This window comes from Antennarius striatus, chromosome 19 (genome assembly GCF_040054535.1).
Source record: "Antennarius striatus isolate MH-2024 chromosome 19, ASM4005453v1, whole genome shotgun sequence".
Lineage (NCBI taxonomy): Eukaryota > Metazoa > Chordata > Actinopteri > Lophiiformes > Antennariidae > Antennarius > Antennarius striatus.
In genome coordinates this window covers 18,345,999-18,371,277 of record NC_090794.1, presented here as the reverse complement: position 1 = coordinate 18,371,277, position 25,279 = coordinate 18,345,999, and the positions used below count along the sequence as shown (strand labels likewise).

The 25,279-nt window shown below is 43.7% G+C and overlaps 1 protein-coding gene across 1 annotated transcript; it reads right to left on the bottom strand.

The window, feature by feature from the left end:
* On the bottom strand, positions 1-24,971 carry clvs2 (clavesin 2). The gene is made up of 5 exons (XM_068343250.1): positions 24,583-24,971; positions 21,503-21,677; positions 2,666-2,776; positions 1,957-2,189; positions 1-94 (listed from the first exon to the last, which is right to left on the bottom strand). Exons 1-5 carry the CDS (start codon positions 24,969-24,971, stop codon positions 1-3), a joined length of 1,002 nt encoding a protein of 333 aa, XP_068199351.1.
* Positions 24,972-25,279: the final 308 nt, after the last annotated feature.

Sequence of the window (25,279 nt, the reverse complement as noted above, 5' to 3'; positions counted from 1 at the left end):
TCAGTCCAGCGACAGCAGCGGCTGCATGTTGTCCTCCTCACTCTTGACTTTGTCCGGTCGTTTCAGGACGCCTGGTTCCACCACCGACTGGGATCTACGTGGAGAACCATCAGCATCAGTGTGTGAGACAGGACGCTCACTCCATATTCACTTCAGTAGTAATAGTAGTGATGTGGGGCACAAGTCAAGACATTATCTTTGATTTTTGTCAAAGTTTAAATAGCTTTCATTGATGCATTGTGGGAAATGTGGTTTTATTTTTAGACATTTTGACCTTTATGTAAACGCGGTCCACATAAAATGATGTGGCGGGCCACATGTGGCCCCCGGGCCTTGAGTTTGACACATGGGCTCTAGTAAATACATCAGTGATTGAGTGGTTCAGAGGGAGTGGGACTATTCTCCTTTTCAAGCATTTAAAACTCATTTTTTAGAAACCTGTTCTAGTAAAGTTACAGATTTAATATTGTGTTATCCTTTTCATGCAGTTTTTGTTGGTATTATATAATATTTTTTTCAACAATTGATCTCAATTCAATAGCATAAAAATATGCTCTGTCACAAGTTTTACATTCCAGATTTTAGTTTTAGTAAAAGGTGAAACTATTCCAGTTGTCATGAGACAAACTGACTGCAAACTTTACATTTGATCTTGATGTCTTTAATGGACATTCTACCTTTCTGTTGTATGTACACAATGTAATCTTCAGATCATTAATCAATGTCTTATAACTTATTGATAACTGTCAGGCCTGTTGACAGTCTGCTGTCTGTGCTCATGCTGATGCTTGTCCTCCTCACTCTGAATGTTTCTGAGCGAATAAGTCTGTTGTTGTCACACAGGGTTGAGATGATTTCCTGTCACAGGGAATCACACTGTGTGGTGGCCTATAGGGAAAAAGATGCACTCTGAAATGTCACAGTCAGACACAGACGCTCACAGGAGAGTGACGAGGATGAAGAGACGAACGCTGACCAAGAGCAGAACGCCTGCAAGTCAGACCAAACCAGTAATCAAGTAACTTATACTATACTTTAATCAATATTATCATCATTATTATTATTACTATTATTATTATCATCATCATCATCATCATCATTATTATTATTATTATTATTATTATTATTATTATTATTATTATTATTATTATTATTATTATTATTATTATTATTATTATTATTATTATTATCAGTGTTGTTGTTATTTATTTTATTTTTTTAAATATTATTTTTAGTAATAGTAGTAGTAGTAGTAGTAGTAGTAGTAGTAGTAGTAGTAGTAGTAGTATTTGTGGGGTGCTGGAGCCTATCCCAGCTGACGCCGTGAGGCAGGGGACTCTCAGGGTGCGACACCAGTGAGACACCACAGAGCCACATGTAAACACAGACAAACACGCACACGTATGCTCACACTTATGGGAAATGTTGGACCGGCCACTTAACCAGAAACACATGTTTCTGGAGGGGGGAGGAAGCTGGAGAACCTGGAGAGAACCCACGCAGACACGGGGAGAACATGCTAACTCCACACAGAGCGGGACTCAACCCTGGAACTGCCTCACTGTGTGGCACGGTAGCACTATTGTTGTTGTTGTTGTTGTTGTTGTTGTTAATAATAATAATAATAATAATAATATAATATATCGTTATTATCATTATTATTGTTGTTATTATACAGTATTACATGTTATAAGATGTTTTGTATCATGTTCATAATAGCATTAAAATAACAATATTTGACCAAAACATTGAATATGATCAGACATAAACTACTTCTGATGTTACACACCTGAGTCTAGACCCAAGACCTGGGATATTAAATACATAGAATGTTTGTATTGTATCACGCTGTGTTAACATCCATACGTAGTGTAACGGGTGGAGTTCCAATGTGAAGAACATGGACGGAATGAATCCTATCTCTGAAGGTGAGGCCATGATCAGTGGTGTGCTGACCTCTTCATGGTTTTTGGAGAGATGTTTTTCTCCAGGTCTCTCTCTAGGTCTTGCACTGACAGAGTGTAGGACTCTGGACAGTAGTCGGTCTCCTCGTCGTAGGCGTGGTCCAGCAGCGTCCGTGCCCATGTGCCCATATCGTATGGTGGCATCATCCCGCCGAGCTCTGAGGGCAAGATCTCAGGATGGATCAGCTGGTGGAGGCTGTTCAGGTTGTTGCCGTGCATGAAGATCTGCAACAGGACACACAAAGAGAGTTGAGCCGTGTGTTAGTGGAGGGACTTCACGTTTCAGATTCACATTGTTTCTTACTGTTCTGAGAAACAGACAGATTGACAATTAGAATTCATGAAGCTTCTACAGCAAATAAAGTAGTAGAAAATGATTCTCTTTCAATATTACTCTTCCCTATTGAACCTTTTTACCGTCACACATATAGTGTGTGTTTGTGTGACAAACTATATCGATGCATCTTGTCTTTTAATATTAGCTCATGTCGGTCCTTCTCACCAACAGTTCACAGCAACAAATAAATGTGTGATTTGCTTTATCAGAAAATTAAATATTTGCTGATAAAGTGTGTCCTTTTTTTCAAAAAAATTAAATAAGAAATATTCTTCTGTTTGCCGAGCAAAATAAAGGCTTTTCTGACATTAACATGAACATCTTTTAGCGGACATGGTGGACCTGTGGTGCGTCCTGGCCTTACCCTCTTCCTGGTCTTGTCCTTGAGGAAGGGTCGTATGACGGTGTAGAGGGCGTGGATGTACCAGGGCTGGTTCACAAAGTGGATTCCCCCAAATCTGGCAGGAAAACTATCCTGTTGAAAAAGATGAACAGTGGAGGTAACTAAAGGTGAAAGAAGGTCCCGTGAAGGTGAGCCATGCCCCTGTGAAGGGTGTCATTACTTTCTGAAAAGAAAGTGTACTTTTAGTATTTCAATCTGAATCTGACAACCTGCATATCATCCGTCATCCCGTTGTGTGATGGTTGTTGTCTTAAAAACAGATTTTTGATGATGGTGATTTTGTTACCAGTAGAAACGGATGACCCTGGGTTCAATCATTCTAACCAATGAAGGCTGAGATCCAGATTTTCTGTTATCACAAATGAAGACAAGTCAGCTTCTGTCCAGAGGATTTTTTTCCCCACTCTTTGTGTATTAGTCAAAGAAAAATTACCTCTGTGACTTTCCTGTCCCTTTTCATTAGATTAATTATGTTAATGTGCTCTAATCTCCTAGTTAGTAGGAAATGGTCCAGTTGTGCCCGAGGGGAATAAGTCCCAGTTCATACAGGTTAGTGTGTGGCGTGTTTCCTGCATTCTGTGTGTGTGTGTGTGTGTGTGTGTGTGTGTGTGTGTGTGTGTGTGTGTGTGTGTATGTGTTTGGATAAATTATATTATGACATAACAGAGCTGGCTGTTGAAAAGGGCTCAGGGCAGATATTTCCATCCAAACTGCCGCTGAGTGTCTGAGCTCACCAGGTTCAGAGTTTGACCGATATGAATCCTAAAGACCAAACTTCTCCTCAGATCTAATGTGTGTGTAGTTCATCCTCATTTACAAGCAGAGGGACACTCAGCACAGCCCATACCTCTGCCAGCCCTGACAAATGAGATTAAGTCCTATTGCAAAGTCCAGTTATCAATATAACCTAATAAACCTGGAGATCATGACGGGTCGACCCCAGACCAAAATATCAGTCAACAACCTGAATGATGCTGGAGCCAAATAGGGACGTGTGTGAATATAACAAGTATCAGAAATTGTACTCATATAAATAATCACAATGATTACAGCATTTTGGGACACTTATAGTCACAATTTTTATTAAACATTTATGATAATAAAATTATTGAATATGGAATCCATTTTACTCTCACCCACATCCAGCTAAGAAACCCTTTGCTGCCCCCACTCACAAGGGCCCCCTCAAGACCTCATGGACTGATCCTCCCAACGCCCAAACAACCAACCAACCAAACAACAAACCAAACAACCAACCAAACAACCAAACAAACAACCAACCAACCAAACCACCAACCAAACAACCAACCAAACAACCAAACAACCAACCAAACAACCAAACAACCAACCAAACAACCAACCAACCAACCAACTAACCAAACAACCAACCAAACAACCAACCAAACAACCAACCAACCAACCACACCACCATCCACCTCACTGACTACATATGAACTAGTGTAAACTGGTTTCATGATGTGATGATTTTACACGTTGTTGTTGTCTTGAACACGTTAAAGACAAGTGAGCGTTTAAATGTGAGTAAAAAATATTTAGACCAGAGCGTTAAAAACTAAACCCAACCCCAAAAGGTAAAAATAAATAAACCAAAACACAATCTGTAGCATAAATATTTTATCAGTTAGATCTAATACTTTATTTGAAGTTCACTGTCAGTCCTCTATTATTGATTTTTCTTCATTTAAATTGATTGCCAATATTTAATTTTCAATATTCATGGTTCACAAAGCACTTCCCCCTGCAGGTGGTGATGACATCCATCCATCCATCCATCCATCCATCATCCATCCATCCATCCATCCATCCATCCATCCATCCATCCATCCATCCATCATCCATCCATCCATTCATTCATTCATTCATCCATCCATCCATCCATCCATCCATCATCCATCCATCCATCATCCATCATCCATCCATCCATCCATCCATCCATCATCCATCCATCCATCCATCCATCATCCATCCATCCATCCATCCATCCATCAATCATCCATCCATCCATCCATCCATTCATCCATCCATTCATCCATCCATCCATCCATCCATCCATCCATCATCCATCCATCCATCCATCCATCCATCCATCCATCATCCATCATCCATCATCCATCCATCCATCCATCCATCCATCCATCATCCATCCATCCATCCATCATCCATCCATCCATCCATCCATCATCCATCCATCCATCCATCCATCCATCCATCCATCATCCATCCATCCATCATCCATCATCCATCCATCCATCATCCATCCATCCATCCATCCATCATCCATCCATCCATCCATCCATCATCCATCCATCCATCCATCCATCCATCATCCATCCATCCATCCATCATCCATCCATCCATCCATCCATCCATCATCCATCCATCCATCCATCCATCCATCCATCATACATCCATCCATCCATCCATCATCCATCATCCATCATCCATCATCCATCATCCATCCATCCATCCATCCATCCATCATCCATCCATCCATCATCCATCCATCCATCCATCCATCATCCATCATCCATCCATCATCCATCCATCCATCCATCCATCCATCCATCATCCATCCATCCATCATCCATCCATCCATCATCCATCCATCCATCCATCATCCATCCATCCATCCATCATCCATCATCCATCCATCAATCCATCCATCCAGTCTGGTGCTTGTCAGGGTTAGGCTGGATGGACCCTGGAGGCCTCCTAGATGCACAGACCCCCTGATCCGGCTGCTTTCTGCGTGGGGGGGCAGGAGCTGCACTCTGGGTTCCCTCTGCATGTCGATCCTGGAGGTCAGCAGGGCCCCCCAGCCCCTCACAGCTGTCAGATCCCTGACTCTGAACCTCTGGCCCGGCCTCCGCTCCGACACATCCTCACTTTGATGAAGTATCTGCTGCATTATACATGAAACGGGGGGGGGGGTGTAGGACGACAGCTGGAGCCCAAACAGGAAATGAAACACGTTCAGGACCAGACTGATGGACTCCTGAACAGCCTTGTTTGACTAAAGAACAGATGAAACAGTAACTAAAGGGTGGATGTTTTATAAAGAACAGGAAGAACAGCGTCGGGGGTTTTTTCAGTGTACCGTTGTTTAGAATAAATGAACAACAATAGTCGTCACTCGTGCAGGATTTCAGCACCTGCCATGGTACCGAAATCTATACTTATATGAACCTTATGCTCATGGCTGATATATCCTATAATTATTCATTATTCAATCGTTCCTAAAGAAAATGTCAGCATCAGTTCACTGAAGGTCTGAAACCCAAAGGTGTTTAATCCATAATGATATCGTGTCAAATCCACATAATCATGAAGACGGGGAGGTTTGACAGTTCAACATCAGAAGCTGTTCAGATCACGTCTCTAGTATGAAGAAGTTCATGTGAATTTAATCAGCGCAGCAGAAATATGTTCCTGTACTTCGGGGCGCATCGATGCTGTGGGAGTTGGTTATCGACCACCTTACAGTCGTTCCAACAGGTTTTTTTACGGACATTTGGTTGTCTTACTGTTCTATAAACGTAATTTTTAGGATTAAATGATTGGTTTTATGTTTTGGACAGTTTGACTCACTGCTTTATGGAAGCACTTCCAGTTTGTAGCAAACTGCGTTCTGTTCTGTCATTTATTACACCTCTGCAACTGTTCCTGCTTCCGTTTTAGTATCTTCTTTTTTTGGTATCGATTCAAAGAAGGTTCTTGTGAGGAGAGTTAATCAATAAATAGGTGAAATATTTGTGTTCTACCAATTCTAGAAACTGGCTACACAAAACATTTTGGGTTTCAGAAAGGAAGCCTTTGACCCCACACCAACCAACTACTGTTGGGGTTGACCGCTGGAATCCGGCTGAACGTTGTTCAGGTGTAAAGACGTCTGAAGAGATTTAAAAATGAAAGGAGAAAAGTTTGTCACCGTCAACATCATTTTGAAAACTCACTTAATGTGTGTGTGTGTGTGGGGGGGGGGGGGGGTTGTTCCCAGTCAGCCTCACTGAGGGGGATAAACACATTACAAAGGATTTTTCCTTCTTGGCTTTATTTACTGTAGAAAATCTGCCCCCACCTCCTGATTAGGGACAAAAAGCAAAGCCTCCTCCTCTAAATGTAACCTGGAGCAGCAGCTCAGGTGCTGCCAGCGCTGTTGATGATGTTCTTTCTTCTGCTGCAGTAATTACAATAATGATCATTAAAAATGAGTCAAAATAAATGTTTTCAGATCCTCCGTGGGGAAATTGTCTTTTTCTGTCTAGGACTCCACAGCCAGAACGTTGTGGTGTTTGGACACCAACTGGACAAGATGCTGACACAAAGCTACGTTTACCTGGGGTTCAAGATGTTCAGAAAAGGAAAGATTCAGGTGATGTCTGTCATGTGACCTGCCATGTGCTCCTCCCACAAGCTAGAGCTGCAGTTTAATTGGTTTGCATATTAAACTGATCATAATCATAATTTAGTGTGGTATCTAGAGCGCTGATGAGATGATAAAGCCTTGCTCCAGGATGGAACATATCAGAAACAGATGACAACGCGTAGGTCATAATAATCCTTCTCCAATTCTGGAATCTAAAACAAATGTAAAAAAAATACACATCTGGATGAAGAAGTACTTTATCGTGACAAGTACAAAATACAGTATATTTTTCATTTACAGCTCAGAGAAGATGTAACATGATTAGACCAGGAGTGCAGCGTTTTCCACATGGACACTAAGTGATGTTGTTTAAGGACCGTGAGGGGAGATTTTTTGGTAATGCTTCTGCGTATGTTAGAACCCTGAAGGCCCCAATAAGCATCTAAGATATTTATTCATAAACTGATAACAGTGCTCTGGCGACGCGTCTGGGATGTACCCCGCCTGTTGCCCGTTACTGACTCGGACAGTTCCCAGAACCAGCCGTGACTCACAAGGCGGAAAACCGACAGAAAACAAGACGATTGCAGACGATGGATGATAATAGGAATGAGTAACACCAGCAGAGCATTGTTGCTCGTTGCTCACTGGGTTTGTTCACTTGTTGACATTCCTTCCAGTCAGGCAGCGGTGCGTTCAAATCATGCTGAAGTTTCAGTATTTATCTGTTTTGTAAATGCAATTTATGTTCACAGCCAAACAATAATTACACCTGGAAATCTGCCAAATAATACAGCATACCCCCCCCAAAAAAATCATAATCTGTCACATCAGCTAAAGTGTTTAGTTATGGCTCATAAATACGGTTTTTGTTCATTTTAATCAATAACATATTTAATGTTTTTGACTATTTAAATGTGCTATTTGTCAGCCCATTTAACTCCTGCTACAAGATGTATTTCTGACATCTTCTTCTAATGTCGACATTACACCAACATAACGTGTGTCGTCTAATTCAATCATATCTATCTGCAAACATTTATTTCAATAAAAACAACATTGTCTACGTGTTTTTAAAAAACCTGAAGCAAGTTTTGACTAATTTAATCATATTCTGTACATTTACAGTATATGTAAATAGGAGTGTAGTATTCACTATAAATATATTAATCAATAGCAATACTGCCACTACATTTTGTACACTTAAGTTATAAACACTTTAGTTACACCAAATGAAAATCAGTCTGTCCTACGTGACCTGATTGCAGTATTAGTGTACTTTCACATATATTCCTACTGCGTTAAAACTTCGGCGTCTGGCAGGATGCTGTCCAAAGGCCCCCTCAGCACCACAGACGTGACGAGTCCACGTCTCCATGATGGTGGAGGCTCACAACAGATGAAACTGATGTTCCTTCACCCAAATGCCCTCAACTGAAATTAAATAACCGTACTACAAATAGACAGAAGGGGAATGGGATGAACCCATCAGGCTGCAGACACTTCTTACTGCAGCTTAGACAATAGATCCATTTAGCCTGGAATTAATGAGTAGCAATGCAGAAGGAGGAAACCAGATGATGTCTGTCAGGATGACGACTGACACATTTCACATAATGATAGAAAGGAGAGCAGGATGGAGGGCGTGTGGAGCGTTCACCGGCTGAACCTGATCAAACTAACATCAGGTCAACCTGTGAGTCAGCAGCTCTTCATTTATTATTTAGTCCATCAAACGGGAGCTGGGACAGCACTGCAGGGCAGCAGGGAAGCGGGTCCAAATCAGCCAATCAGCGAGCTTTCATCATCCAGCAGGCAGCGACGCAGAGCCCGAGCTCCACTGGAGACATTCTGGGATGTGACACTCACTGTTTGTAGAACACGATCTCAGCTGACTCAACACTTCTTCCTGAAACAAATTTCATTTCTCATTTCTGAGTGTGGTCATGGGCAGCGCGGGGGTGCAGTGGCCACTGCTGTTGCCTGGCAGCAAGAATGTCCTCGGTTTGATCCGCCCCGTTCAGACTGGGGGGGGGGGGCATGTTCTCCCCATGGCTTGGTGGGTTCCTGTCTGGGTTCTCTGACGGCCTCCCACCTCCAACAACATGCAGCACAGGTGGACTGTCCATTCCACATTCTAGATCGTTGATCTGTGAAGACTGAACCATAAATGTCAAAGATCAACGAGATTTGGGGTCGTCTCTAGGATGGACGGTGATCTCAGAAGATCGAGAAGATTCTGCAGGTCAAGCACTTCATTCTGTCTGTTCCATATTTATTCAATAATAATCACACAAACCCTGTGTGTGTCGATGCTGTGGCCATACATCTCTCTCTCTCGCTCGTCTCCATGCTTCTCAGTCTTTTTGTAAGGCATCAGTCTGATGATCTCTCTCTGCTCCGTTCCTGTCACTTCCAATCCGCAGCACGACCAACAAACATGTCCTCTGGTTAAAAGGCAGAAAAGACGGAGTCCAGAAGAAAAGAGGACATCTATTCAAGTGCAGGATATTAAGTGTAGCCTGGAGTGAGCGTATTGTTCTGAGGCTGTCTGCTTCTATACAAAAACAGACTTCATGAGACGACCGAGTGGAGAAGAAGCTGAATTTAAAAGGAGGACAAACCGACAGGGACAGAATGAGATCAAGAAAAAGAGGAGAGAACTGTTCCCCCAGGTCTGGGTTCACATTTTCAACCAGGTCAAAGACAAAACTCTTCAATCCCTCGTTTTACCCTCCAGTCAACACGAAACCTTACAGCCAATCAGAACGTCCCTACTTCTCCATAACAACCATGCATCTCATTCCCCGTTAGTACAACCCCAAAATATACAAAGTGAATTCAAAACCTTTTCTTGGAAACAAAGTCTGACATGAGGGAACAGGATGACTCTGATCACTGTTTCACGTTCACGGTGGAAGTGGGAGCGTCACCGGTTTCAAACGCTTTGCCTCGTGTTCACCAGAGCGACGGCTCACAGCAGGTGATCAGAGTTCACCAGAGCGTGACGCAGACGGGAGGAGGTCTCAGCGAACACTCCGAAGACACACCAGCAGGTCTACGTTCTAACGGAGCGCTCCTGTCTGCACCGGGAGGCAGCAGGTTTTTAACCCGAGGCATCAGCAGTCAGGGCAGTTTGTCTGGTCCAGGGGCTCATTCTGCAGCAGCGACACCAGGACAGTGTTTTGGAGGCTGAACATAGTTCCTCTGTTTAACCCCAACCCCCCCAGAGTGATGAGGGCAGTGGTGGAAACAGAGATCCAGTCAGTCCCACAGCAGTCTGGCTGCAGGTTTCTTGTCTGCTGGATCACATTCCTGCTTCTCTCAGGTGTCCTTAAAAAACGTCACTGCGACCACGACCACGACCAAGACCACGACCACGACCAAGACCACGACCACGACCACGACCACGACCACGACCAAGACCACGACCACGACCACGACCAAGACCACGACCACGACCACGACCAAGACCACGACCACGACCAAGACCACGACCACGACCACGACCAAGACCACGATCAAGACCACGACCACGACCACGACCACGATCACGACCACGACCACGACCACAACCAAGACCAAGACCACGACCAAGACCAAGACCACGACCACGACCACGACCACGACCACGACCACGACCACGACCAAGACCACGACCACGACCACGACCAAGACCACGACCACGACCACGACCACGACCACGACCAGCTGCCCTCAGTGTGCTTTGGTTTCATGGGGTTTGTCTCTGTAGCTGTACTTCAGTGGATCATCAGGGAGACGTGTCAGTGAGTAACGAGGGAACACTTCCTGACAGACCATCATATATATATCATATATACCATCAGTAATGATCTTCTCTCAGGTTTCTCCTGATTGAAATGTGTGTTATTTATATTTCACCACTGATGTTTAAACTGGTATTTACCAAACTAAACATGTTAAATGATTCTTCTTTGAACATTTACTGGTTTTCCTTTTGCTGAGGGATCAACATTGTTCTGTACTTTAGGACAGTTATTGCCCCGGTCTGGGGTGCTCATCCTGTGTGTTTGGTGCAGTTGACCTGAGAGTCCAGATTGTGGGCTGAAGCTTAACAAATGTTGTCTCTGTGCCAAATAGAAGTGTGTGTGGGGGGGATTGATTAGGGTGATCGTGCCCGTTTCATCGATCTATGATGATTCCTGACGATGCCCCGCCCATCTTTATGCAGTCAGAAGTCTCTCGGTTTGGAGATCCCTCCATCAGCGTTTCTGTTCTGAGAATGAACAGATTTTGAATATTGGCAGAGAACATCAGCTGCTGGCAGCTCCTCATTAAACCAGCGTTAACGCGTCTTATCGCTCAAACGATGTGTGATCTGTTTTATTGATAAGGGACCAGCGGCTGCTGCCCTCGTCCAGCTGCAGCCTGAAGATAGAAGGGAAAGCATTCTAATCAATACTTTAACGTTTGCAAAGACAAACCTGATCAACACCCTGCTCAACTCAAACCTAATCCATTTCCTGTTTTACAGAATGTTATCAGCAGGAATGAAATGAAGGGACTGGAAGGGACTGATTAGGAATAATGATAATCCCACCTCATTAATAATGGATTGTAGTTTAAAAATCAAAACTTAAGACAATCTTTGTTTGAGTAATGCAGCATTAAAGCCATTTTATTTCACTGATTTGTTTTTGCTTTTAAAGGTTTCAAAATAGAATTACCTGGTGCTAAAGTATTACATGATAATGATATGAATAAGGATTAAAACCCAGAAGATGTCAGGCAGATTATTTTTATTACTGGTAAGATATTTTCTATTCGATTTGAAGGAATTAAAAATCTTTTTCCTGTGAGTATCCAGTAGGTCAGTCCTGCAGACGTTAGACGGTTCCTGGGGAGGTGTCTGCTCGTTAGGTCAAAACGTTCAAAACGAGTAAATGAAGATATTTCGCTGAATGAAACTAAATGTTAACACAGGATAAATTCATGTTCAATAAATAGTTCAATTCACTCACAGTGAAAAACAACCAAACAACAAACTCATAAGGTCATTTATGAATATTAATTATCTTACATGTGGTCAGTAATCAGCATGTTAGTGCAGTGGTTAAAGCCCCCAGTGTACTGAAGCCTGGGTTCACACATGGTGGACACGGGTTCTGTTTCCACGGGTCGCCCTTTGCCACATGTCAGCTTCACATCTAGCGCCCTACTTCCTGTCACATTCCTATTTAAGAAAGGGAAGAAAGATGAATAGACTCATAATGTATAGAATAAAAGTTGACAGTGAAGCAAAGTTTTTCATATCCCTGTAGCTATAACTATTTACCAGCAATCGTCGTATTTCTGCCAAAATGACCCACAAGAAATAAAACCTGACAGAATTAAAAAGCAAAGAATGCTCCAAAGCCAATCACAGCCTTCAGTGGAGCATCACTCCACCAACACATGACGTCCTGACGGTGTTTTCTGGTGCATTCCATGACCGGCCAATCAGCCGCCTGTCAGTGTGTTGGAAGAAGGGAGAGAACGATATGAAGAATTTCTGGCTGCACACAAAAACCCTCACTAACAGGCTGACAAAGGAGAGCCCATCTGGAGGAGAGGGCAGAGCAGATAGCACGGCAGTCCAACATGTTGCCGTAGCAACATGGCGAGGGTGGGATGTAGCAGGAGGGAGCCTGGGAGGGTAGAGGAAGATGGAAGAGGTAGAGGAGGAGGGACGACAAACCACATTTTATCATGCACCTCCCCGCTGATGGAGGACATGTTTCTGTTGGATTCAAGAAGAGGAAATGATTAAAAATATCTATAAAAAAAGCTCTTCTAAGAGGCGTCATTTTCTTTTGACTTTGAATTGAATAATTCTCCTACAGAAATGAATAAATATTCTGAATAATTGAACTCTGTGTGATTACTGGGTTTATTCCAAACATTGTCTTGTCAGTATTGTATTTGGTGAACAATGATAGAGCAACTGAAAAGAGAGAAACAGAGGGGTGAGAAAAGGGGGATGGGAGGATGATGTTGTTCAAAGAGGGAGGGGGAGGATAAAGGAAACAAGAGGGAAAGGGTGGGAGGCAGAGAGACTGGATGAGGAGGTGAATGAACCCAAAAAAAGAACTTTCACAATGGATTCAATGTCAATTCACCTTTTATTCAGTTGTGTGAACGTTCCAGAGGTTAAAGGTCGATAAATACCGTTATTGGTTTGTTGTTTGGGCTAAATTAATACTCAGAAGAAAAGAAATACACAATGCAAGTTCAACTTATGTGTCCTTTGTGTGTGTGTGTGTGTGTGTGTGTGTGTGTGTGTGTGTGTGTGTGTGTGTGTGTGTGTGTGTGTGTGTGTGTGTGTGTGTGTGTGTGTGTGTGTGTGTGTGTGTGTGTGTGTGTGTGTGTGTGTGTATACAGCTCTAATATCAGATAGAGTTCCTCCAGTCTGAGGCTTTAGATATGGATCTCATTAGGTCCTGTGTATGGACACACTTAGGACTTTATGCCTGCCATGTTTGGGTACTATTATTATTATTATTATTATTATTATTATTATTATTATTATTATTATTATTATTATTATTATTATTATTATTATTATTATTATTATTATTATTATTATTATTATTATTATTATTATTATTATTATTATTATTATTATTATTGTCGACATTGTTAGTATTTTTAGTATTATTATTATTAATTTTCTTCAATGTGTATTTTCCCTGTTTCTGTCTGTTCTTATATTTAAATGCTACTGTAACATTTAAATTTCCCAGTTTAGGATAATAAAGTCTGTCTGTCTGTCTGTCTGTCTGTCTGTCTGTCTGTCTGTCTGTCTGTCTGCCTGCCTGTCTGTCTGTCTGTCTGACTGTCTGTCTGTCTGTCTGTCTGTCTATGTCTCTATCAATCTATCTACTTATCATATATATACTGTATACGTATCTCCACACCTCTACATTTGAACAAGCTCACTTGAAAAAGTCTCACGCTGTCACCAACTCCACCCACTACCTGTCAATCAAGCGCACAACCAATCACGGCGACCAACCAATCACGTTGCAGAAGGAATCATGTGACCAACATGGCCTCAGACATCTGCTCTGTCAGGAGCAGAAACACCTCTGATGGTCTCCAGGTAACACCATCTAGAGTCAGAACTGTTAACAATGTTCATGTTCAGAGCAGAGAGTCCAAACAGAACGACACACAAAACAACCATTAGTGAGTGAAACTAGCTGCTAGCACCAACAGTCTGTCCAGATATGGTTTCTGTTTGGAATGGGACAATGCATGTAGTACCCACAATGCACTGGGGGGCTGACAGAACGCTCTTTAGTAACTCCATACAGTTGTGTTCATGTAGTCACTAACAGAACCATCACTTCTCTAACATTTCTTTAACACCTGCTCTTTGGACAGGAGCCTTTTCCTTTAGCGTTAGCTCCTTTAGCGTGAGCTCCTTTAGCGTGAGCTCCTTTAGCGTTAGCTCCTTTAGCGTTAGCTCCTTTAGCGTTAGCTCCTCTCCCAGTCTCACCAGTAGTTAGCTTTCTTTCTCCAGTTAGCCTGCTAGCATTCATCTACGGCTTCACAATGCCCGCCCAGCACCATCTGTGATTGGCCGACACAAAGTCGTTACGTCACCACGGGGATGTTTGACTACGTTGGTGATCTTGGTTTATATTTATATTTATATTTATATATATATATATATATACAGTATAGTATACAGTATACAGTATACAGTATAGTGTATATATATATATATATATATATATATATATAGAGAGAGAGAGAGAGAGAGAGAGAGAGATTTGTTACGATAAAAATCGGACTAACAAAATCCTGGATCCACAGCTAATCAGTTGATTCCAGCTGGGTCAAGGTTAATCTGTGTCCAAATCCTAGTCAAATCCTGCCATCAGAAAAATGACATGATGTCATTTCTCATAAGAGACATTAAAACCTGCAGCTTTCAAAGTAGGTTAAACAATAGAACAGCCGCGCCCTCAGTCACCTGTCAGACTCAGGAGAACATTTGACTGATCTGAGGTCAGATGGTGTAAGATACATAAAAAACAAGGGAGCTCCTCACCTTCACCTGTTTACTACATTCAGATAAATATACTGAAGCTTCATAACACTGAGAAGATTACACGTTTTGTGCTTTTAAAACACATTTAAATGTAACTGAAAAATTCTAGTGTTTCAGTTACATTTAGCTGAAACACTAGTTAAATGTAACTAACTACATTTAACTAGTGTTAAAAATCATATTATTCTGTTTGAATTAAACATAACAATGGAATCTTAATGAATTGATTTGTTGATTCATATTTTACTTGAAGGAAGACATACCATCTGTTTATCTAGATTTATTTCATATGCATAATTTATTCATTTTCTTTACGAGAGAATCTCTTAACTTTTAACGGTAAATTGTTTTCAGTACAAATTCTATGACAAGCATTTTTTAGACAAAATATTTTTCAAAATTATTCTAAAAAGAACAACAGAAAAAAAGGTTTTAAAGACTTGAAACTTTAATCCGTTGGTAACAATAATCCTGGAGGATTATGACTGAATGGGTTTGAATTGCGCCTTACACACTGTCTCACCTCCTCTATATAAGCTCTTTTGTAAATGTATGAAGACATTTACATAGAAAATGTACAATGTGCTCTGCTTTACTGACTAAAAATGAGCATTGTAGGAAATATGATAACGCAGCACCTGAAGAACAAGACTGTAGAGTCTGTCGGTTTACACGCACACATGGTTATGATGACATTCCTCTTGTAGTGGAGACCATTACAACTGTCTCGTGTACAGCTGCTCATCCTCCTTGTGATCACGGGTCTGCTGGAGCCTACTCCAGCTGGTTATAGGGAGAGGCAGGGTCTACCCCGAATGAGACGCCAGCTCATCGTGGGGCCGAAAATACAAAGAAACCTTCACACCGGTGGACGCTTTGGTGCGACTAATGCACCTGTGCAGCATGTTTCTGGAGGAGGGAGAAGCTGGAGAACCAGGACGAACCCCCGCAGTCACGCAGAGAACACACCGACATAGAAGGGAGTCGAACCCAGAACCTTCCTGCTGCTCAAATCAGCAGAACAGAAGAGTGGATCCACTGAAGTGGAGCTGGAAGTTAACTCAGAATAACTAATGAAACAAAGTGTTTGGAATGGTGTCTGTGGCCCAGTCTCTCCTCAATACCCACAGCGGGTCTGGTGACACAGAACGAACCACCACACAAGATGAAGAACTGTGTCTGAGTGACAGCCGCCCTGACTCGCACACTGGTGGAGCTTATATAGCTGAAGACCAGTCTCATCCCAGTGATTGAGACGGATGACAGACGACACCAATCAGCAGGCAGAACAACGCTGGGGTGCGACCCCGAGGTGGGCTGTGACCCCGAGGCGGGCTGCGACCCCGAGGCGGGCTGCGACCCCGAGGCGGGCTGCGACCCCGAGGCGGGCTGCGCCGCTGGAGCTAGCCACCAGCCAGAGATCACGTACTAGAATTTACATAAACCAAACTCCACAAAACTGGGTTACACAGGAGGAGGGCAGGGTGGCAGCCAGAGGGAATTCTGGGAAATGCATTACCAATCAGAAAAATCCAAGATCAATGAACTCCAAGATGACTTAGGTTCAATAGGTACCCAGAAAAGGTCTGCTTTAAACAGCCAGACAATACAGCATTTTAAAGGTTCCTACATCAGTGTGACTGAATGGAAATGAATTCATAAAATAAAGACATTCATTCTACGGGAGACAGAAACACTTCCTGCCGTCCATTCGGCCAAAAGCACCAGCTGTCCAAGTCCAGGTTTGAGACGCGTCCATTTGTGACGCCCTTTGACATGAAGGGAAAAGAGGCTTGTTATTAACCCTATGATTAGCGTCTGTCATCACAGCGATCAGCGCGTCTTGAGGTCCGCGTTAAGTAGATACTGTTAAATATTCTGGAGCAGCGGTTAAATCGCTCCGCTCTCTCCAAGATGACACGCTGTCATCTCTATGATTATATATTTATTGTGTGCCTTTAAATAAATTAACTCAATTTTGGTTTTTCATGTCTTATCAATCATTCATTTTCTTTACAACAAGATGATCAGTAATCAACTCATCTTCAGCCGCTGATCCGTATCCGGATTGTGAGATTACACTGAAGTCTATCCCAGCTGGGCAAAAAGGGGGGTACACCCTAGACAAGTCGCCAGTTTATCGCACACAGATAAACATTCATTCTCACTCTCATACCTATGGAGTGTCCAACTCACCTAGACAACATGTCCAACCCTTCAATCTATCTCTAAGACTAATTAATTATTGTCACATAGTTTCTTTTTATTGCTAAAGACTGAGATTTACAATATTAAATTTATTGAAATAAAGTAATCCAGTGAAAAATTCAAATGTGTGGACAATACATGAAGTTTACTGTAAAGATGGCTTAAAAAACACCTCAAACAGCTGGACTCTTGTTCCTCAAACCAGAGGAAATAATGTGGGACTATTTTCAGAGGAGGATTTACACACAGCTGCTGTCCGACTACGGATTTAGGGCAATAGGACAGAGTATGTGTGGCTGACCCAAAATAGACCATGTGTTCATGAAATCTAAAGCGCAACACTGAACTTTCTGAGTTATATTTTACACAAATCTGTGGTAGGAGATATGTGGCAGAGAGCTAGAGATTTACTAGCGTTAAAAACAACACTAGCTTGTAAGATCAAGGAAACATTGGTGTTGTGTTATGAACAACACGGAAAACATTCCCATGATTTGTTTCCTTTAATTGTGAGCTAAAGTCTAGATTTTCAGAATTTTACTTGTCCATGTTATTTGTCAAATCAAATGTCCCCATTTATTCACTCTGTGCTTCTGGTTTTGATGCAAAGTGAGAGCCGCTTGTGTGAGCTTCACACAGCTAACAGCTCCCATCAATAATTCAGGCTCTGATGTGCGTCTGGAGGGCTGTCAGAAACGCGTCACGTGTGAACGCGTCACAGTGATGCTCCGGTGCACTGGAGTGGCTCCGCAGTCTGACCATGGAGAAGTTTCCAACACATCACCTCAACCTCCTGCTGACTCTGCAGAAAAAGCATGGAAGCCTCCAGCTTCTGAACATCATACTTATCTAAATATTGTTATAATGGAAATGGCACACAGTGGTTTTAGTGTATTTACATAATTAAAGCGCTTGTTTATTCATTATTGATATCAGTGGTACAAACACCAGCTGTCATTTTAATCTAGATCAACTCTAGACGTGTGTGTCCAGAATTATTAATACATGTTTATTTTACAGATAAAGATGTTTCTAAATTTAAATATTTGTGGATTTTTTTCTTGTTGGGAGTTTTGGTGAATTCCAGGATCCATTCCTTCTTCTCACGTCAGCGGTTTTCTTGAGTTCTGCTCCGCTTCCAGCAGAGCTAATCCATCAGAAGGCTGTGTTACCGCCAGCTCGCTCAGCTCCAGTCTGAGCAGCGACTGTGTGTGGAGGTCTTCAGTCATCCAGGTCCACCCTGACTCTGTGTGGAGGTCTTCAGTCATCCAGGTCCACCCTGACTGTGTGTGGAGGTCTTCAGTCATCCAGGTCCACCCTGACTCTGTGTGGAGGTCTTCAGTCATCCAGGTCCACCCTGACTGTGTGTGGAGGTCTTCAGTCATCCAGGTCCACCCTGACTCTGTGTGGAGGTCTTCAGTCATCCAGGTCCACCCTGACTGTGTGTGGAGGTCTTCAGTCATCCAGGTCCACCCTGACTGTGTGTGGAGGTCTTCAGTCATCCAGGTCCACCCTGACTGTGTGTGGAGGTCTTCAGTCATCCAGGTCCACCCTGACTGTGTGTGGAGGTCTTCAGTCATCCAGGTCCACCCTGACTGTGTGTGGAGGTCTTCAGTCATCCAGGTCCACCCTGACTGTGTGTGGAGGTCTTCAGTCATCCAGGTCCACCCTGACTGTGTGTGGAGGTCTTCAGTCATCCAGGTCCACCCTGACTGTGTGTGGAGGTCTTCAGTCATCCAGGTCCACCCTGACTGTGTTCCTCTCAATGTGCAGCAGCTATGGCTGCTGCTGCGCTGCTTGAACTGTTGACATACGTCTGACATACGTACTGCTCCATACGGCTGTGTGAGCCCCTCCACCCCCAGGGGATTCTCTCACACACAATGTGCAAATGGTGCTGGCTGCATTGGGTCCAGGGCCCGACACCCATCTGTATGGTTTCCCCCGGTGAAGATGTTCCAGCCTGGCCTGGAGCAGGTCCACGGGTCAGGGTGTGTCTTCTCTCGGTGAACTCGCTGTGTGCTGAAGAGGATGCCTTCACAGCTTCCTCCTCTCATTTCAGGACATCGTCTCTCAGGCTTGGGGGGAACTGGAGTACCTGTGGAGCGGTGGCTGCTTCAGGCCTCCCCATACACAGGGCCACTTTAAATAGCTGTGAGTCTGTCCTCAAGTCTTTTCCCCACAATCCAGTATGCAGGGGTGTCGCCCACCAGGGGGCCTGGATTATGTCTGGATTTGGCACAAAATGTACTTTCATGACTCAGAACAACTCGTGTTCATTTCATGTTGTTAATGATGGAGCGACGCCACACGCCACACGCCACACGCCACACGCTCACCCTCTTCACTCACGTCTCTAAAGCAGCTGAGGCCCGTGGGGGAGTCCAGCCTCCCCCAGTCCCCTGGTGGGTCGTCCCTCCAACCAGCAAACAAATTAAATCAAGTTGGAAGACATTCTCTGAAGGCATTCCTGAGCTGAGAGTTCTGGACGGGACCGACATGAAGAGGGATGGACTGAAGGCCGTTAGCGGCGCCGCAGCGTGATTCACCAAAACGGTTTCGCTCTGCAAACTGTGAGCAGCTGTTGTTACTGATCAAAATATACTCTTCCTTAGTTTCCTCTAAAATACAAGTTTCACACTTTAATGTGTTGTTTTACATGTATGATCAGTAACACTCCAGAGGTCAGGGATGGGTCATGTCGGGGTCTTGGACCACACGACAAGAGATTCAAGCTGACGGTTGTTTCTGACACTTGGTGCTGTGGATATTCCATATGGAACCAAATAAGTCTTAAAATGTAATATCCACTTTTATTGTGCAGCTAAACCTTCTGTGTCATCATTAACACATCTGACTGAGGTCCAGTCATTACTGTCATTGTTTGATTAACTCATTATGAAACTGTTGTGTTTGCTATTTGCACTTTGAAGGTAAATGCACCAGAAAGTTTCTTAATCATCATCTCTTTCTTTCACCTGAGGGAAGAGGTTGTATTAGAGGAGATGAAGGTGATCAGATGATCTGTTAAACCAATGTTACCCTGGAAACACGTCCCTGTAGAGTCAACTAATGGAGCAGAACACAAATTGGCAGATGTGTCACATGGATCTTGAGAAAGCAATATCATCATCCCCCCCCCCCCCCACACACACACACACACACACTTTGAGACTCGTTTCAGCATTGACGTTATGGGTGTTCTGATGACCAAGATCACCAAAGTGTATTCATGGAATGAACCATCCTCGATGATCAGACACAAATCTAATGAGCACGCTCACATTCATCACTTTCACCTGTCCCCCGCCAAAAAATAAAAAAACGGAATACCGCTCCTCATCAGAGTGAGAACAGAAGAAAACCAATCCGACAACCAATAAAAGTCACATTCTTTTGCACCATCTACCCGCTAAACGAGCTTTGAGAAAAGCAGCCAGCAGTGTCTAATCAAAATGGAAATGTCATTATTCCATCCACTGCTCTTTAAACCAGCGCACGGCTCTAACGCGGGGCTTGACTCATTCTTAAGTGGAACATTTTGACAGCAGAACGGTTGAAGGGAAGCGAGCTGCAGGTTTGTTCTGCCTGGTCCTTACCTGGCACCCTAAAAACGTGTAATGTAGAACTGAAGCCAACAGTTATCACTATCAGGTAACCTGTGTTTTCATTCAACAGAAAAATTCTGGTGTGATGATGTCACAAATACCACGGTGACATCCTCTAACAGTTAAAACTCTGAACTTAACAGAATAAAAGCAGAAAATCTTCAGATCCAAGGAGGCAGAAACAGAAAATGTCTAAAAATTGTGTTTGATAAAATTGTTTGGTTGTTTTTTAACTAATCACTAGAGCCACAGTTCAGCATGAAGCAGCAATGAGGAAAAGTGTCCTTTCTCATTGTAATCTAGTCATTTAGATGATTATTCATGACTGTAACATTATTTTTGGGGTGTGATCGCCCACCGCTGACAGGAGTGTGAAGTAAACCAAAAATGCATGTGAGAGCTAACAGGTAATAAATAGCAAAGACACCTCTCACATGTCAGACTGAAGCCCAAGCCTCCCCAACCAACAGTCGCCCACAACATCAACACAGCCTCGTGGTGGGGGCGTCTCTCACCTGCAGCCCCTCGATGGCCAGCCGGAGCATGCTGGGCGTCAGTTTGGACGCCTGCTTGAAGGTGAAGTTACTCCAGTCGATGATGAGGATGAAGCCATTGACCTGCAGCTCCGGATCTTCTATCATTGACTCCAAAGACAGCAGGATAGCCCTCAGGATGTCCACAAACGTGTATCTGGAGAGGAGTCAGGTCATCACATCATTAGAAATAACACCCTGAGTGTTGATAATCACATCACCAGGCTGTCAGCCAGCATTTTATATGCAGATATTCCATACTGTCAAATATAGGTATTGATATGAATGATCCACTCAGGCACAAAAATACTGCAAGAACCTTTTCAAGAGAAAAAGTTGAAATTAAAGTTCATCAAATGTCATATTATTTAAACATGAAAATATTTGGAAATTTATGAAGCGTCAAAAAATCAAAACCTGGATTGAACTGGGTATTTGAAATGTGGTCACCATTAAGTAATGATTGGCTGTAAAGGAAGACCTGAAAAGTAGAGCTTTCCACCAATGACTGGTTTGAGGCTGGTTTCTCTTTGGACCTGTGAAAAAGTTTCCAGGATCACGTGTTGGTTTGTCAGGACGCTGAAACACATCAGCTGGCTGCTGGCGTCCTCTGTCAGCGCCGCCTCCAGCTGTGACCACGTGCTCCCTGGTGCTGCTGGTCTGTCGCTACGCCGGGCCTGATCCACGCCCCACACCCGGGACACGTCACTGTCCTGTTGGACACTTGTGAATTTCTGTCGTGCATGTCCTGTTGACTCCCCAGCTCCCTCTTCCTTTGCTCCGGTCCACAATCAATAAAACTCAGCTTCAGTCTTTAAATAGCAGATAATCAGACATAATGACCTCGTATAACCCAATCATTTCCACTGATCTCCATAAATCATGACCTAAAAGCGCATTCCTCCCTCATGTTAAACGAGTTTGTTTTCAGAACAGTCTTCATTTCCTAGAAGAATGGTGATGAAGCTGGGGGGTTGCACAATGATTCAGGTGTCCCTTTTCAATTACATTACACGTCTACATGAAGGAGCCGTTCAAACTTTACTTTCAGAAACAATCTGAAACGAATGAGGAGGAGAGAGGAGCCCTGTCCTGGCCCGTCTTTAACTCTGGTTTAACTGTTGGACCACCTGAATCAGCAGCCAGACGGTTCCTCTCCTACCTCCAGTCAACTACCAGTCATGTTGTCACATTTATTCCTCATGTGGTCTGTTTGGAAACCTGAAAAGGATTTTACATGCACAACTGAAAGCTATGAGAACTGAGAAGTTTTTGAAGTAACTTTGTTATTCTAGGAGTAACTTTCACTCAGTAATTTCATTCAAAGTAAATATAGAAATTTTTTGCTGCTCAAAATACATAATCTGACAGCTGTAATTACCAGAGTCACATAGTAAGAAGAAGACAAAACCGTGTGCCGCTGCACAAATACACCTGTGTTTTGAATGGTCTCTGATGAGTCCTTGTCTTTGTGAGTACAGGATCAGACAGACCAGGGTCAGACAGACCAGGGTCAGATAGACCAGGATCAGACAGACCAGGGTCAGACAGACCAGGGTCAGACAGACCAGGGTCAGACAGACCAGGGTCAGACAGACCAGGGTCAGACAGACCAGGGTCAGACAGACCAGGGTCAGACAGACCAGGATCAGACAGACCAGGGTCAGACAGACCAGGGTCAGACAGACCAGGGTCAGACAGACCAGGGTCAGATAGACCAGGGTCAGACAGACCAGGGTCAGACAGACCAGGATCAGATAGACCAGGGTCAGACAGACCAGGGTCAGACAGACCAGGATCAGACAGACCAGGGTCAGACAGACCAGGGTCAGACAGACCAGGATCAGATAGACCAGGGTCAGACAGACCAGGGTCAGACAGACCAGGATCAGATAGACCAGGGTCAGATAGACCAGGATCAGACAGACCAGGGTCAGACAGACCAGGGTCAGACAGACCAGGGTCAGACAGACCAGGGTCAGACAGACCAGGGTCAGACAGACCAGGATCAGATAGACCAGGGTCAGACAGACCAGGGTCAGACAGACCAGGATCAGATAGACCAGGGTCAGACAGACCAGGGTCAGACAGACCAGGATCAGACAGACCAGGGTCAGACAGACCAGGGTCAGACAGACCAGGATCAGATAGACCAGGGTCAGACAGACCAGGGTCAGACAGACCAGGATCAGATAGACCAGGGTCAGATAGACCAGGATCAGACAGACCAGGGTCAGACAGACCAGGGTCAGACAGACCAGGGTCAGACAGACCAGGGTCAGACAGACCAGGGACGGCCGTCCTTTAAGGGAACTACAGACAGACGTGAGATCTGGAAGGGTAAAACTTGGGGAAACAGTTTTAAAACATTTTGCCTAAACCTGTTCAAACTGTTTACTTTTGAATCTCTGATATTTCACACGATCTCATACTTCCAACTGATCCTACTTGAACATGATAATCCATCTTTTTCACAAACTGGGCTGTGAGTAAAGGAAGCTATTTCTACTTTGGGGTTCTTCATCATCTCATCTGACTAATGATCGTTCTTAACAGTCTATAACCAATCTGTCATGGAAGACAGATTACTCATTTGTCATTACTTGTTTTTTTCCTTTTTCTATGATCTGAGTATTTAATCCTGGGCAGACTGCTGACTCGAACACCTTTCAACACCTTTGTGATGTTCTGGGACGTTGAAGTCTGAACCTGATCACATGACCTCACTGATGCTCCTGAGACTGGACCAGAACCAGATGAGTGGAGCCTTTAAACCAGCAGATCAATACTCTTTCAATAATCTACTTGTTATATTTGAGTGTTCACATACATTTGGTCATAGAGAATGTTTTTTCCCCACAACAGATTCAAGAAGACGGATGAGTTGTTTCTCTAGCGTTCAGTTATCTCCAGGAGCTGAGACTCAATTTGAGGATAATGGATTTTCACACCATGACTTCTCTCTATTGTTTGTCCCGTTCCCTTTTGTGTGTGATCAGATAACCCAAATCCAGACTGCACAGACCCCCCACCACCAGCCCAACCCTCTGCCTCTCTATTACCTGCTCTGGTCCCAGTTGGCAGCAAACAGGACCAGAATTTTCCTGCCGTATCGGTCCAGATTGGAAAGTACACCGGGGAACCCATCCTTCAGGGCCTGTTTGATGCCCGGGTCTGTGGCTTTCAGGTTCTTGAACATGTCCAGGTTCTGCTGTCGGTACTCAAAATACTGTGCCAGCAACCGAAACGCCTCGAAGTGATTGAATTTCCTCGCTCGCAGGAACCTCAAGATAAAGGCGTCGTCTGTCCTGAGGAAGCCGATGTCCGGCCGCGTGATGATCATGTCCCGGACCTCCTGGATGTCCTGGTGTAACGTCTCCGCGTTTTCCTTCAGCTCCACTTTGGCCTTCTCCAGGGTCTCTGGAGAGAGGCCAGCCTGTAAGTGAGTCATCTTTTTGCAACAGCTGGACCTCCACTGGGGGGCCACGCCAGTTCCAGTCAAACAACACAATAGATTGTTGTACCTCCAGCAACAGGGTGAAGTATATTAAAGGATGTTCTCTACAGATTCCTCCTCAGAAGCTGACTTCAGATGGAGGCCTGCTTCTCTGTAGACGTAATCCACCCTGGAGGGGCTCAGAGGCAGCTGGTATGATGCTCCTATGATGCATTATAACACTGGAGCGACTCACTTTTACACGGAGAAACAATCCAACTTGCAGGATTCAACTTTGTGGTGATTTTTCTACCATGTATGTC

Excerpts from the sequence above, each read along its gene's own strand:
- clvs2 (XM_068343250.1), bottom strand. The coding sequence starts at position 24,971 with ATGACTCACTTACAGGCTGGCCTCTCTCCAGAGACCCTGGAGAAGGCC. Across the intron at positions 2,777-21,502 it reads TGGCCATCGAGGGGCTGCAG|GATAGTTTTCCTGCCAGATT; the intron begins GTGAGAGACGCC and ends CTTTTTCAACAG. Across the intron at positions 2,190-2,665 it reads AGGACAAGACCAGGAAGAGG|ATCTTCATGCACGGCAACAA; the intron begins GTAAGGCCAGGA and ends GTCCTGTTGCAG.